At 45.9% G+C, this 16,345-nt stretch overlaps 1 protein-coding gene across 2 annotated transcripts in view; it reads right to left on the bottom strand.

Annotated features, from left to right (window-relative positions):
• The window catches only part of LOC126539946 (protein MIS12 homolog), a 55,467-nt gene extending 40,539 nt beyond the window's left edge, over positions 1-14,928 (bottom strand). The window contains exons 1-4 of one of the 2 annotated variants that reach the window (XM_055075727.2): positions 14,664-14,928; positions 6,193-6,260; positions 3,543-3,641; positions 1,558-1,704 (exon numbers count right to left, since the gene is read on the bottom strand). In XM_055075727.2, the coding sequence (XP_054931702.1) occupies positions 1,558-1,704; positions 3,543-3,641; positions 6,193-6,260; positions 14,664-14,727 (378 nt within the window). In that variant the 5' untranslated portion in view covers positions 14,728-14,928. The remainder of the gene's footprint in view (positions 1-1,557; positions 1,705-3,542; positions 3,642-6,192; positions 6,261-14,663) is intronic. The other variant, XM_050186769.3, reaches the window with a different exon arrangement.
• Positions 14,929-16,345: the final 1,417 nt, after the last annotated feature.

Raw genomic sequence — 16,345 nt, 5'->3', positions numbered from 1 at the left:
TGCTGATGGGCTTATTAAGGAGATCATCAAAGCCTTCGTCATTCTACGCAAACAGAACCAAGTACACATTGTTCGCAGTCGAATAGAGCAGCCACCAGTAATTTTGTTGTTGATGCCATTCAACATATTAATTGCAATTAGATATTAGAATTAGATTGACAGATATTTTTTTTAATTGCTGCTCCAAATGGCACGCTGTCAATGAAGAATTCATATGAAATTTGAAGAAACTTAAAACTGCCATGTTTCCAGCCAGGTACTCTTGCCCCATTATTTTTTCCGGCTGATAAAGAAAACACACAAGAAAATAAAAAATACCATGTGACTAACCATCTGCCTGCATCAAAAAGCAGCACCCTCAAACACACTGCACAAGAACCAGTGAGCGCACTATTTCCACAATGCATCAACTGCCAGTTATCAGCACTCGTTTATTATGAACACCAAGGCACTGCGTTGTCACGGGGAGGGCATGCCAGCTCTTGCACTAACTGCTATGGCTCTTGTTTGAAAAATTAAACAATTTTACAGCGAAGCTGTTTATGGCTAGGATCTGGAAAAAGATATGTCCGAGATGTTGACAAAAACAAATCATCATGTGAGCTGATCTTGATGATAGTGCAGAAAGGATCAAAGCTCAATGGCACATGCCCCTGTGGGATCGCGGACCTGTAACATGCCCTTGAACTACCTTTGTCATACGTAGGACCCAAACAGGTCCCAGACACAAAGGTAAGAACAGATGCTTTTGAAAAAAATGTTTTATACAACTTTTTCAAAAAAGACTGCTCAAACACTCTCCGCACCAACCGCGCAAAACGTGCTAGTGCCACTGCTCGCGCGTTCATTGTTGTCTTCTTCCACAACTGCCTCCGTTGTGCAAAAAATTATCATCCGCGATGGCTAAAGCGTTGCCGTCTTCCACAGCTGGCTTCGTTGCCGCTCATCTTTCCAGCATAGAATATCACTTCTCTTCGGTCGCTGTAAGGCCGCGTTTACGGGGTTTGAGCCATTCATTGTCTTATGTGGCGGACACATTAAATAACAGAGGTGATCTGGGAAGGTGAGGGCGTACCTATGTAGCCATGATGACCACAGATTAGGACAATAAATATGTTCGTACCTTTGTTCAAAATTCCAAGTCACCTCTGTATCGTATGCTAAACCGCTTCGCTGGTCATCCACCTTCACAGAGTGGAATGGCTCACAATTTTTTTTTATTATTAATTAAGTTTACATTATGGGGTTTAGCATCTCTAAACTGCACAGTGTGCTATAAGGGACGCCGTAGTGAAGGGCTCCGGATTGATTTGACCAGCTGGGGTTCTTAAATGTGCACCTCAGGCACGGCACAATAGCATTTTTGTATTCCACCTTCATTACGCTCTGGCTGCCACGGCCGAGATCAAACCCACGACTTCGTGCTTACCAGTGCCACGCGAGCGCCACTGAGCCATCACGGTGAATTTAGGCCAGTCTTCCCTGTGCAATAAATCAATTGCTAGACAGCACCATGTTTGTGCAAGCAATCTAGATAATGTGGTTGCATTGCCTTACCTGAGCAATGCGCCTGTGCAGCGACCCGAGCTGTGCCCTAAGGGAGGACACGCTCGGTCTCCTCTCGTCGGGCAACTGCCGATGCACGTCATCTTCAGGGAGCAGCACATGCGATGGCACGTGTGTGATGTTGGACTGCACGAACTCCTGCATAAGCAGTTCAGGGGAGGCTTGTGTGATGTCAATGTAAGAGCTCCAGGCATGGTCACAGCAAAGGGAGATGGCGGGACATTCCAGTTTAGTGCACTAGTGCAAGAGTTGCCACCAAGGGAGGGTACACAGCAGGAGCTTGTCACTAGATGACGCACCAATGCAGTTCGCTCAATGTTCGCACACCCTGTCGGAATTTTGACACCAACAGTACTGCTCATAGATTTTTAACAAACAGAATGCACATTGGCAAAGAAAGCTTCACATGCAAGTGATTTCATAGGAGATGAAACAAAAGTTTATAGCCTTCAGAATTGCAGAATCATCAAGCAAACAGCCAAAGACAAAAGTGCAGAGGCACTTGCTCGTAAAAAAAATGCACTGAAATGTGTGCATGCTGCTAATCTCAGATCACATTTGCACTTGCTTTATCTTTTGCTCACACAGAAAATGGTAAAGATCCAAATATATTTCTTCATTTGAAGGACTAATTTATTTCCAGCTTGTCATGAACGCTTGTTAAGTCAGTTTCTCCTTGCCACAGTTATCTTCAAAAGGAACACAATTGGTGTACGTCAAGAAAAATGAATTCAAATTTCACTAGCATCAGTTTGTCTTCAGCTACCACTTCCAAATGCATAATAGACATTGCCCAATGCTTTGACTTGTGAAAGCATCAAGCAAGTAGTACCCCCATTACTGATACCAGAATGATGCATGTGGGTCTTACTTGAAAGCAGTAGCAGCACTTAACCCTTTCAAGGTCAATTATTTGTGTAAAGAATCAATGTTTTGCAATATATATCGGACAAGAAGCAGCGAAACCATTCTTATATATGTGTGTTAGCAATGCTAATAACATGATTTGTTGACTTTCAGCCACAAGTAAATATAGCTCTCCCTTATACATATTTCACAAATGTCTGCATGTTGTGTCACACTGAGATTAGACCGCTGGTGTTTGGAGCCTGCTACCTAAGGCCTATCACCTGCAATGGATGGCACAAAAATGGTCTTCAAATCACCAGCGGTTATATTTTTAAAAAATTATGAGGTTTTACGTGCCAAAACCACTTTCTGATTATGAGGCACCCCGTAGTGGGGGACTCCAGAAATTTGGACTACCTGGGGTTCTTTAAGTGTGCACCTAAATCTAAGCACGCAGGTGTTTTCGCATTTCGCTCCTATCAAAATGCGGCCGCCGTGGCCGGGATATGATTCCGCGACCTCATGTTTAGCAGCCCAACGGCATAGCCACAAAGCAACCACAATGGGTACAGTCATATCTTGTACCATTATGATTGTGCAAAATATCTTAGTCTGAAGAACCACATGCTGCTTAGTTGATTTGTTGGCAGTTCACAAGAAGAAACTTCGATTTATTACCAAAAACGCAAGTGAGAATGTTTTCTTCGTTTTCCCAGTTTGTCGTTCAGACGTACGACATATTTTCGCATTATTGACAAGAAGAAAGAAATGCAGACAAGAAAGGGTTCCAAATTAAGTGAAGTGACGAGTGCCACTAACAACATGAAGAGCTTTGGTTCCAAGAAACTACTACAAACTTTCAGCCCTATTGACTACAGATGTAAAATGGGGAACAGTGCTGTACAATTTAAGGAGTCGATAAAGAAATGTAAAGTGTCGCATAATTTGACTGGCTGAAAGCCACTATGAATGCTGCTGAATGTCACAATCTCCTCAAAAGATCAAAGCTGAAAAGAATACCATCAGCAATGCTACCTGTGCTTTCTTCATTTTATCGCTTCCTTTTTCTTTCAAATGCTCGCCACCTTGCACAAGTTACTGCGTCGCCTCATTAGCACGGTACCCACCTCTAATTTGTCAGCATTCTTGTTAAATTCAGTGACCATTTCTTGAAAGATGGACTCCACACTTGCTTCTAGCTCATCAGGAGGAATGCGGCCGGATGCCTGGAGAGCAAGCGAAACAATCTTGTGGATTAACCTGGCGCTATGGCTCAGCACAATGCTGCCAGCTGCAGTGGTCAGAAATGAGCGGGCACAGTACTTTTACACTGGCACAACATCACACCTAACATTACACATGTCTGAAGATCCCACCTAATGGCAACAAGAAACATGTACCTACATTGACATGTCCTGCTGAGCAGAGGCCTGCTAATGAGACAGACAACAATTGCCTGAGTGAAAATTTTTTTTTCTAAAAGCACGAAATTATTATTTGGACTTGTATGGAAGTTCACAGAGGCGAACATATTGTGCTCTCATTTTGCAACGTGCAGTTACATATTTCACTGCATTCTGAGAAAAAACTCAGCTCATATTGCTGTAGGTCTAGTCCCGGTGTGCCGTTGTACATAGAGTGCATGGGCTTGGGCCCCTCACATTTACCAAGACCAGGAGGTAATTCACATGTGAGACACATTTCTGTCATGGGTGGGTGCCACTACTGTTACACTAGAATGGTACCAGCCGCCGAGGCATATGTCGTTAATGATTAGTGAGCAACAGTAGCTGTACTGCATTTGAATATGAAAGAAAGTGCAGTTTAGCCAATTTGTCTTATTTTCCAACTGAAGAACTTGCAAATGGACTCATTTGTTTCAAACATCAAGTAATTTGAGTTGCTTATTATGCTTTGCACTGTCATTTATCAGCCTCCTGGCCTGGAGGAAGAATATTTAAGAGTTGAAACTCCAGTCAGCATGGGCGACCTGATAACGTCACAAAAATATGTGCTGACAGGGTGCATGCAGTGGCAGCACCTTGCGGCGTGTCAAGCAAGCCGCAGTGAAAAAAAAAATGCAGATGCCTAAGCATGCAGCTCAGGCGCGCTCCCTTCAGCGGCACCCGTGTCTTCCGCTCAAAGCGATGACGAGCAGACGACACGGACGTTTGCTTCAGCAGGCATGCTGTAACATTGTATTTGTGCACCCTCAAGGCAAACAGCAACATTTTTTATCGGTATCTGTTAGAGGGCCGTAATACTAACCGCGCTGCTAGGCGCAAATTCCCTTCTGAATTTGCTAGACTAAGATGCGACCGCAGGTGTTTCGCTGAAAGCTGCAAAAGCACGTACAAGTCTTGCAGGAAAAAAGTGAGCATCTTTAGGGCTCCGAATGATCCTGAACGTCTGCAAGCACGGGCTGCGGCGATTCCTGGGGACGGCCGTCAGCTCACATTGAGAGATTACGTCTGCGAGAAGCACTTCACGAGTAACATGATGAGACAGGATAACTACTTCACGATTATGTTGCGCTTAGTGTAACACTGACGATTTGTCCTGGCCCAAAGTATGATCGCATGTCGTCACCTTGTCATGTCTTTTTATACCTCCCCCCCCATGCCATATCTCCTTGTACGTAAGCGCCTTCTTCAACAGTATTAAACAGTTGGTAGTTTGCGCTACGTACGTCCACGTCCTTCACTTAAATCATCAGTGTAACACTAAGTGCAACATAATCATGACTGTCCACCAACTACCCCCTTCATTGCTTTACTAACGGGATAAATACTATGGTGAGCTTAGAGGCAAGATAATCCTGGACCACCCGAAAAAAACCTTGACTGCATCCAGAGGCTGTTCCCTGCATCTTTCTTTCGTCTCCAGCATATGTGACATCCCTGAAAAAGAAGCGGACTCCCCGGGAAGCATCATCGAATATCAGTCATGCTCCGTTAAAAGATCAAGAATGAGTGTATACAACAAGTCAAGAACATGAACGACGGTGAATGAAAGCGGTGTTCACACAGTGTGTGAGGACAATGAGCTTGAGGAAAATCAACTTAGTGACATACTCGAAGAGATTAAGGGCATATTTGCCTTTAATGAATACCAGCAGCCATCGCGTGGGCGTCAAACAATAGGGCCTCGTACAACTGGAAATTACAGATCGCCTTATTATAGTGGTCATCGAAAGGAATGCATGTTACTTTTTTACTCTCCTCAAATGGCTGAAGCGTAGCACCAATTGCTGTCCAGGTTACCAGCACTAAAGAAGCGTGCGTGAGTGCCCTCAATAGAATCTTGTGGCAGGCAAGCAGCTGAACGCGAGCAACACATGCGACCGGTTGCCTTGGCGACCAAAACAGCGGACCTTTTCTGGTTGCCGCAAAGAGCGGAGTTTCCACTCCTAAAGGTTTCTTGCTCCGTGCCTCCTGGTTAGCTCAGATAGCAGACAGACTGACCCAGAAAGGCAGCAGTGCCAGGTTCAAGCCCCAGAACAGGACAAATTTTCACTGAAATGAGATGTTTACTTTTCAAGAACACTAGAAAGGGTCGCTTTGAAGCATTCTGCTGCAGCCAAGTGGATGGTAGCTTTTTTTTGTGTGTGTATGTGTGCATAAAGTGCTCTCGTGCTACATTTTTCTCAACTTCACAAGATTCGAACTTCTGATGACTTTTGATAACTACAAGATAAATTTATGCTCGCTAAATGCCATGGTGAGCAGATATCAACTGCACTTAGATTATCGAAGACCATAAGAAGCAATCTCTCACCTTGTCCTGTAATGCAGTCTTGAGGTCATCCAGACATTTCTCTGTATAGTCAAACCAGATATCATAGACTAGAAAAAAAAAAGGAAAGAAAAAGAGCTACACCTTCTGCTGACACCAAGCACATAAAACCACATGCCGACTAGGCCACTCATTAGGTCAGGTGCCACACCAGGTTGTCGGACGAAATAATCAAGTGGGCACTACCCAAAATTACAATGCATGCTGAAAATGCTTACGATGAGGCATATTAGTCAAATGCTGCATGTGATCTGGCAACAGATCTACTGGCGGTTCTTTGGCCTTATCGTGAGGTGCTGGTTTCACAGATTAGCACATCCACTACACTTCAGCACCACAGAAATTGATGAAGGATTAGAAATAAGCACAGCACACACTGAACTTCCGATTGAAGTATGATCGGACAGGTCAGACATGCAAATGTGATGACGCTGTAATTCACACAGTCTTTCACCATAAACTAACACCAAAGGCAGGGCACTCTACAGGTTCTGCCTCTTAAGTGAAAAATTTATCTGTGATGGGCCCCTCATTGAGTGCCATCGTAGCAGGTACGGCCTTGCCCACTATTCGAAACATTTTCCAGACAATTGAAATATAAATACAAATTATTAGTAAGTAACAAAGGACTTGCAAAGGACACTCCATGCAAACAGCACTCTTGGAACAAGGGGTGCAGGCTACTTTGAAATTGAAAATGGGGAGTGTGCACACATGTTTGTGCAATTTATCATGCAAAGCAGCATGTCAAGATATTTGCCATAGCAATGACGCAAGACTGTGGCCAAAAGCCCCACAACCCTTAGTTTGACAACTTAGAAAACTGCTCTCAGAAAACTGCACAATCACTCTGACCTCTCTTGATCTGGCCCCGTTTTTTTTTTGTTTTCTTGTTCTGCTTACTGTAGGTGCCAGCACAATATCAGCAGACCACACTGCTACATGGTATAGTACTCCATCTCCCCTTTCTCCCATGTTTTCAGGAATTAGAATAAAATGCCTGAGTTACTGACAGGTATAAGCGATTCCACTCTTTTGAGGAATGCCTCACACACGCAACGATGTGACTTTGTACTGTACACGGTGAAAATGTAGCACTAAAATAATAAGTACAACACAATAGATATTACGACACAAGTACTTACTTACAAATGATAACTTAATCCTGCAATGAATGTTCTCCATACTTTACATTTATTCCGTTTTCAGTGCTTTATTTGTCATATGTGTAACTCTGCTGCTTTGCGATTTTGTGTTCTATGTTCTGAACATTTTATGTTCACTCATACTTTTTTCTATAAGATATTCATCACTCTGAGCATATTATAAATTTTCATGCATGTGTATGCATGAAACAAAGATATGCTCGAAGTGGTAGCGCTGAACTTAGCGTCACAAGATGGTCGCTGCGCAAGCTGATGCCTCGTGGCCGGTGTGCTTTTATTTCTTGAATTTCATTATTTTCTTTTTTTTTTTCCACATTGCAACAATGTGTCATTATTAATTACACTTTGGTGGCGCCTCTAGCACACAAAAGGAGCTGGGGGGATCACAGCTAGAATCCGAAATGGTCCACAGGTTTTGGGCTTGCCAACGCCTCCATGTGCCAGGGGTGTAACCACTGCACACAATCGCAACTATGTTCCATTTTGAAAGAAGCAGTTTTAATATACATACGCACCAACACACCACTATGTGAAAGTAACCACTGTGCAATAGTGAATGGCACTGTTCAACAACAGGATCAAAACATTCCTGTTTGAAAGCAATCTTACCATGTTTTTGCTGGCTTTCCAAAAATGACAATTCGCACTTATTTAGCATCACAGATGGTTGGCTAACACACATCTTTTCATTTTGCAATATGAAATGGCTCTATGATTTTTCTAGTTAGTTGATCCCTATGGTTCAAAAGAATCGTGGTTTCACTCAAAAGCAGCAAGTGACCACATTTTCAATGATGCTCTATTTTATGTGAATGAATGTCCCTCTTAAGTGACCTTTTGTGTTGCGACAACTGTGTGTTCATAAAGCGACATGATAGGATGGCTTTCAAATAGGAATGTTTTGTTCCTGTTATCTAGTTAAATAGTGCCATTCACTGTTGCACGGTGTTGCGCTCGTGCATACATACATATTACCGTTGCTTTCTCGAAATAAAACGTAGGTACGAGTGCAGCGGTTGTCTTGTCGGTTCATTCTGCTTCTTTATGTCATGTTGCAGTGCAGTGCCTCACTTGTTAACATGATTGGTCACCAACTCGCTCAACTGTCGACATTTCATTTTTTTGGCATCATGTGGTTGTGTCTAACAAAAATTCGAGCTTTTATTTTCCCCTTCTTCCCTTTGATGCACGGGTATAAGCAGACAAGGTGAAAAGATACGACTGATGGATGGATGGATGGATGGATGGATGGATGGATGGATGGATGGATGTTTTGAGCGTCCCCTTTGGAACGGGGCGGTGGCTTGCGCCACCAAGCTCTTGCTACTATGCTGCCTAATATCCTACCTAGGTTAACCAATGAAAAAACAAAAAAAAAACCACTATGAACTACCACGTCCAAATTTTCTGATACCCTATTGCGAACTGTGCTTTTGTACGTCTCCGTCTTTTGTCGTTTCCCTACTTTTCTTCCACCAATCCTCCAATCGCCTCTTACTGATGTCTATTGCGGACCTGTTTGCTTTACCACTGCTCCCGCTGAACCCAAGGGCTTCAAGGAGGCCAGTGGTGCCTAAATCGACCGCTGGATAGACGTCTTCACATTCTAATAAAATATGCTCCGTCGTTTCCCTGGCTTTATCGCAGCAAGCACATGCTTCTTCCTTCTTATATCTCGCTTTATAGGTGCATGTTCTAAGGCATCCCGATCTCGCTTCGAAAAGTAATGACCTTCCCTTTGAGTTATCATAAATGGTTTCTTTCCTAATTTCATTTTTTCCCCTTAAGTAGTTACTCATGGCAGGTTTCTTTTCCATTGCCGCCACCCATGAGATTAATTCAGCCTCTCTGACTTTCCGCTTGACCTTCTTTGTTGCTGTGTTGCCCACCCCACAGGCCGCATACTTGCTGGTAAGCTTCCTAGTTCTTTTCCTCCACTGTGAATCAATGTTTTGCCTGTACAGATACCTGAACACTCTCCCTACCCAATTACTTTCCTCCATATTCCTCAGCAGTTCTTCATACTCAATTTTACTGCGAGCTTCCCTCACTTCAAAACTAGTCCAGCCCATATCCCCTTGCACAGCTTCATTTGTAGTCTTCCCGTGAGCGCCCAATGCGAGGCGACCCACTGACCTTTGGTTCCCGTCGAGTCCTGATTGTACCCCTGATTTAAAGCAAACAACCGCACTTCCAAAAGCAAGTCCTGGAACCATTACCCCTTTCCACATACCTCGGAGGACCTCGTACCTATTGTATCCCCATACCGCTCTGTGCTTCATTATGGCTGCATTTCTCTTCCCCTTGACTGTTATGGTTCTTTTCTAAGTTTCCATATACCCATTGCCTTCGTTTATCCATATACCAAGGTATTTATATTCTGTTACCCGAGGTATTTCTTGGCCCTGTATCTCCACTGTCTGTTCACTGTTTTCATTGAATACCATAACACCTGATTTTCTAACACTAAATTTCAAACCTAAATTGTTGCCTTCCTGTCCACAGATATTAGGCAGACGTTGCAAATCACTTTGCTTCTCAGCGAGCAACACAATGTCGTCCGCATAAAATAAACCTGGGAGTTGCTGCTCTATTACTGTACTGCCTGTTTGTATAAGAGATTAAACCCGATGTTACTTCCTTCTAGCGCCCTCTCCATCCTCACCATGTACATCATAAACAGCAGCGGGGATAAAGGGCACCCCTGCCTCAGTCCCTTGTTGATATGAACTTTCTCCACGCTCCTCATCCCTTCCCATTCAACGCAAACGGTATTGTCTAGGTAAATCTCTCAAAAGCTGTAGACAATCGTTACCTAAGCCTTCCCCTTCCAGAATATCCCACAAAATGTTGCGGTCTACGTTGTCGTAGGCTCCTGTAATGTCCAAAAAGGCCACATACAACGGTCTGCTTTCTGCTTTTGATATTTCAATACACTGAGTAAGAACAAACAAGTTATCATCCAAACGCCTACCTATTCTAAAGCCATTCTGAAGCTCTCCCAAAATGCCATTATTCTCTGCCCATGCTTGAAGCTTTAATTTGATTGCCTGCATTGCTAGCCTGTATATTACCGATGTAATGGTCAACGGTCTATACGAGTGAATTCTGTCTTTCTCCCCCTTACCTTTGTAAATTAAATTCATTCTACTTTGTCGCCAACTTTCTGGTATTCGTCTATCTTTTAAAGTTTTTTCCACTGCTTTCACCAGAGCTTCCTTACATTTTGGTCCCAGTTCATTTATCAGCCTAACGGGAACCTCGTCTAGCCCTGTGGCTGTGCGCTTAGGAATTTTCTCTTCCGCTTTCTTCCAGTTTAAATTTGTAAGCACTAGCTCCTTTCCCCCTTGGGTCTCTTTCATGCTCTTTTTTTCTTCAAATAGAACCTTGTCCTTGCCTTGGAAAGGTTAAGCTGTTACTTTTTGGACGTAATTTATTGCTGCTTCTCCTTCCAATCTGTTTTCATCTTCGTCTAGGATATGTTGTTGTATTGTTGTTGCCTTCCTGCCTAATAATTTTATGTGATTCCAAAATATTCTAGGTGCGGCCTTCTTTTTCTCACGTATTTCTGACAACCAACGTTCACTTTCACCTTTTAATTTTGCTTGCACCAGTATTTGAACCATAGACTTTCTCTCCCGGTATAATTCCCATTTACTGGTTACTTCATCCTGTGGCAACTACGCCTTCTTTGCCTGCCTGTGCTCTCGAGATGCTTTCTGTCGTTCGGTGATGGCTTCTCGTATGTCCTTGTTCCACCAGCTTTTCGGTTTCTTTTTTCCTTTCCAATGAACATGTTGTTTCTCTTTCCGCATTTCTGTCGTTACTACACTTAGAAGCTCACCATATTCCCACCCCTTACTTGGCGACTTGCCAATTTCTTCCTCCACTCTAGTGACTATATTTGCTATTTGTTCAGCGTTCAAATTTGGACTGGCCATTTTGCTTTCGTTGCTCTCTTTCCCAACTACATATCCCATTTTCAAAATGATGCGTTTATGGTCACTCCCTATGCTGCTAAACCCTTCCTCATCGATGACCATTTCTCTCAACTTATCATGAATTCCTTCTGTCATCAGACAGTAATCAATGGTCGATTGCCGGTTTCCCACTTCTCACGTGATCTGTCCTTCTCACTTAGGCCCTGTATTCACGATCACGAGGTTATGTTGCTCGCAAAGGTCTAGCATTGACTTCCCGTTATTGTCGGTATAGCCATCTAAATCCTGTATGTGGGCATTCATGTGACCTAATAGGACAATCTCAGCACCCTTCCCGAAACCCTTAATATCAGCGCTTATGCATTCCACTAACTCTTTATTCTTCTCTGTGCAATTTTTTCCGGTCCACAAATGCGTAACTCCCAGCCAAGTTTCTTTCCCACTCATTGTACCTGATAACCAAAGATGCTGATGACATTGTGAATTTACTCTTTTCCATTTGGCTCCCTGATGGATGAGCATTCCGACTCCCCCTCCCTTTCTTTCCGACTTAGTTCTGTTGCACCCTTCCCATACAAAATTCTCAATAACTGGCGGCTCTTCTGAGTCTCTAAGGTGCGTTTCTGTAACCGCATACACCCCTATTTGTTCTCTATGTAACTGCTCCTCAATCTCTGCCCACTTTTCCTTTCTTCTGCCGCCCTGCATGTTTATGTAGCCTATTGCATGGCGAGCTCTTGTTCTTGCTTTCCTCCTTTTCCTGTTATCGACGGCGATGCTCTTCTGATGTTCCCCTAGGGGACCTTCTTTATTACTACCTACTCTGGCCTCCTGAGCGCCCGCGGGCCCCCTAAAAAAGCAAGAGCGCGACCCCCAAGTCGCCAGCCCACTTCTCGTACTAGCCTGTAATTGAAGTGGATCCCATCTCGTTTAAAACCACCACAACTTCTCACTTCCCTGTTTACTTCGACAACCTCGAAGCCTTTCTCTCGGCTCATTTTCCATATTGCCTCATTGGCAGCCATTACGGCTCTTTGTACGTGACTGTCACGCACAGGCACCTCCGGCACCGTGCAAACCACGATCTGCACCTGAGGGGATAGCTCGCGCAAGTCGTCCACCCCCTTCGCCAAGCGCTGGGCTAGTCCTGGCCCTTTCCTGTTCAGGACGTCATTTAGCCCACCTGCTACTACGACAAGGTTGCGCACGTGGGCATTTTCCGTGGTGAGCTTTTCTTTTGCTCACTCCATGACAGAACCCAGTGTCTGCCCTGGAAATGTCCCTACCGCCACTCTTTTGTCGCCTTTCACCCTCTCCACAATTGCTTTTGAGCACCCAGCCATGTTTGAGTCGCCAGCGATAATCACCCTTTCACTCTCTCCTACCTCTCCCTGCTTCCCGGCTTCCTGTGGCTGCAGCGTCGCCTCACTCGGGGCGTGTTGCACTGCTTCGCTATAGCTACGCCGATTCACCGGCGGCGACCTGGCGACCGCTTGCTTTGGCTCCCTGCCTCCCACTTCGCCCTCGCTTTGGTGTCCTGACCCGACATTATCCGCTGCCCGAGTCTCAAGAGCGTCGAGCCGCCTTTGCAGTTCGGCGCTCCTTCCTTTCGCCTCTCCAAGCTCGGCCACAGTCCTCACCAACTGCGCGGCCTGGGCCGCCTCCACCTTGACGAAATTTTCAACCTTCGCCTGCAGTGCTACCCGCTTCTCCTGCTCCTCCCTCAGGTTTGCATTAAGCTCTTCAAACTTAGCCGCCCAATTTCCTTCCAGTTTTTGGACGGCTTCCCTGACGCCCTCGCACGACCTGCACGTGAAGCTAGACCCCACCGCGTCTGCTAAATTCTGGAATTTAGACTCATCGAGGAAGCACCAGCGCAGGCACTCGTCGCACTGCACTTGCTCCCCGTCCCCCGCGGCCTTCACGTTTTTCGATTTCATCGCTAGGCCTACGTCCTGTTGGAACCTCAGTGCTGACGCCCGTTATTGCAAATGGGTCGCAAGCCCCAAGGGTAGCGTTGGCCTGGCGGCCTGGGGCACTGGAAGCATCCGAAGGTCCCGGCAAAGCATGAGTCAACTGGTAACAGAACAACTTGTTTATTCTAACATCGCAAAAGAGCGGCCGGTCAGGTCGACCGAAGTGGAGAGACGGGAGTGCACGTTACTCAACAGAAGAAATCGGAGCCTCTCTCTTGGCGTCCGGGGGCAGCTGCTCTTATACTCTCGGAGTTGAGGGCAAGAGGAAGGCCTCGTGACGAGACCACGTGACGCTGGGCCCGGACAGGCTGAGAGACATGTTGAGACGAGTGTAGTGACGCATCGCCGAGCTGGCGCCTGTCAGACCTCCTCGCTTCACACTTGGGGAGCTCCTCTCCCCGGCTGCCGCGCTTTGACAAGCGTGGGCACACACACACACACGCACACACGAAGACACGTGGCACTGAAACACGCCTGGACGCGCTTGGCGGGGAGGCTTTGCGGGAGCTCCGAACGGGCCAAAATGTCCGCCGCTTAGAACGAAGCCCCGGCGTCCGTTGCATCCGCGCCGGCTATTCCGCGCGTCGTAGGCGAAACGTAACAGTCCCTAGGCCCAACGAGCAAGTTCGCCAAATCACTCACGCAAACCCGACCTCGACCGCTATCCCAAACAAAAACAAAGAATTATCACTCCCTACTCCATGTAAGAATCCGAAGAGCTAGCTGGAAGAAATACCCCCTAGGCCTAACGGGGGAGCCGCCAGAGCTAGACAAAGCCGGTACGTTTCCTACTCCTACCAAAAATTCAAAATTTGCGCCCCTACTCCATGCAAAAGAAAACACCATGCAAAAGAAAACACGAGGCTGAAGCCTCGTCCACAGGAGCGTCCGCGAGGCACGACCAACCACCACGGTTCACCACGACAGTCTCGGCGTTGGCTGCCGCCATCGTCAGAACGCTCATTTTGTCAAAAATACGAACTAGAAGAGACGGGCGTATGCAGGACGATTTGCCGGTTTTACCAACAAAACAAGGAGGGTGGGAGCTTTCACACAGATTTGCAGCACGCGGAACGGGAACTAAGTATCAGATTCAACTTTGATAAGCTCAGTAAGCAATCGTTGCAAAAGCAACGACTTTATCGCATCGTGAGCAATTGCTCCACGCCTTCACATCATAAGCTCCGGCCCAGTACGATCATACACCTTTCGCGACGCCACTATCAAAGAAAACTACGCAATAATCTTCGGCTGCAAGTTGTACGACGGCGCCCGCAAACAAACTGCATCGGCTGCAGCGTTTTGAGCAAATGTTACCACCTTACCACAGCTAAAAAATTGTGGGGTTTTACGTGCCAAAAACACCTTACCTCTGCCAACAATACTCTTGGGCGAGACGCCAAAATGCTGGACAGCGTAGCTGTCATCCGTCATGCTTTCGGTCGAAGGGAGGGCCAGCGTTCGTCCGAGCAGTACAATCGCTACTCTGAAATGCTGGGCGACCAGCTACAGCTTAGAACTTAAGCTAGGGCCGTAAACGAGCGAGCTGCTGCAAAATACGCGCGCTTCGTAATGATGTCCTAGTTAGGGTGGCTAGAATTGGGAGGTGTGAAGACCGCGGCGCCGCCGCCATTGCCTAGGGAGGCGCCGCTGCGCGTTCCTCCCACTGGGGGAAAATATGGCGCTTCCGTCGGGGGCGCGGGTAGGGTGGCTAGCGCGGGGGCGCCGTGAGCTTGTCAGACAAGTCTCGTAGGCCACGGTGCAGTGCAGCTGCGTTTTTCTCGTGTTTCCTAAGTTTTTCTTTAAAGTAGGTGGTGTGAGCTGCTGTCGCTATGCCTTGACACCCTGTGAACATATTGCAACGACATGGAAGGTCGACAGCAGTGCCTTGACATTGAAAGTTGCACCCAAGTTGACATATTCACACATATACCCTAATGGATTTGAAAAGATGCGGGTAAATCAGGCCTTCAATATTTTCAACAGTGCAGTTGTGCACGCCATAGACTTACACAAAGAAAAAATTGAGCAACAGTACTCAAATCTGGAGCCAACAAGGGTGTTCACTGACGTGATGACTCAAACAATTGAAGCCATGACATCACGGTTTCCAGCTGAAGCTTTGAGGTATGCACACAGCAATTGTGCTCACTTTCGTGTGCCGGTGGTAAATGCTTTTCGTGTTGTTTCAGACGTGGCAGTGCTCAAGAAACTGCATTTAACAGCATGCTGGCATTTCTGGATCAGCGGGAGGCCCATGCCAAAGGGCTCGGCTTCTTATGCAAGGGCACATCAGAAGGTCTGCGTGTGACCATACATTCCACTAAAGACCTCTTGACGTATCTAACTGAGAAGGTTGGGTTCGGGTTCTTGATGACTTCCCGCCTCAGTCAGGACTGCTTCGAGCGTTCATTTCGTATTGTGAGACAGTCCAGCGGAGCCAATGATCACCCCACTCCTGCGCAGTTCATCATTATAATGAAGTATGCAAGCTTATGCATTTCAGTCTGGGGGGACATGGGGGGGGGGCTTCTGTATCCCTCAGTTTCTCTATACAACCTTTCAGACACTTGAGGACAGGTTCACTCGTGCATATAGCACTACGCGACTGCACGCAAAAGTTGTCAAGAATTTATTACTTCTAGCAGCCAATGTGCCACAGATTGGCTGCAGGAAGCATTCCGCTGATCAGGTTCGGTGTCTATAGGTTTTATATCATAACACGTATTCACTTTTTCCTCAAAGGCGTAAATCAGTGTGTCATTCACAACAAAGCCAAGAAGGTTAAGCCCTGTGTTTTGTACAAATGTGATATTATGCAATAAATGTGTTATTTCCAATAAACATGTATTAAGTCGCAAGCGCTTTGTACTTTCTAGAATTTCTTCACCACAATGCTGATATATTGCATGACCTTCCTCAATTTAAAGTAATGTTACAATCCCAAATATGTGACTTATGTGCAGGCGACACATTCAAGGGTATTCCAATGCGCTGGCCTTGCGCGGCGATTCCTATGAACTATACTTTCGGCAAGGCATAAGCGCGCTAA

This window comes from Dermacentor andersoni, chromosome 2 (assembly GCF_023375885.2).
Source record: "Dermacentor andersoni chromosome 2, qqDerAnde1_hic_scaffold, whole genome shotgun sequence".
NCBI classification, from domain to species: Eukaryota; Metazoa; Arthropoda; class Arachnida; order Ixodida; family Ixodidae; genus Dermacentor; species Dermacentor andersoni.
The sequence above is the reverse complement of the archived record's forward strand: the minus strand, read 5'-3'. Positions and strand labels throughout refer to the sequence as shown.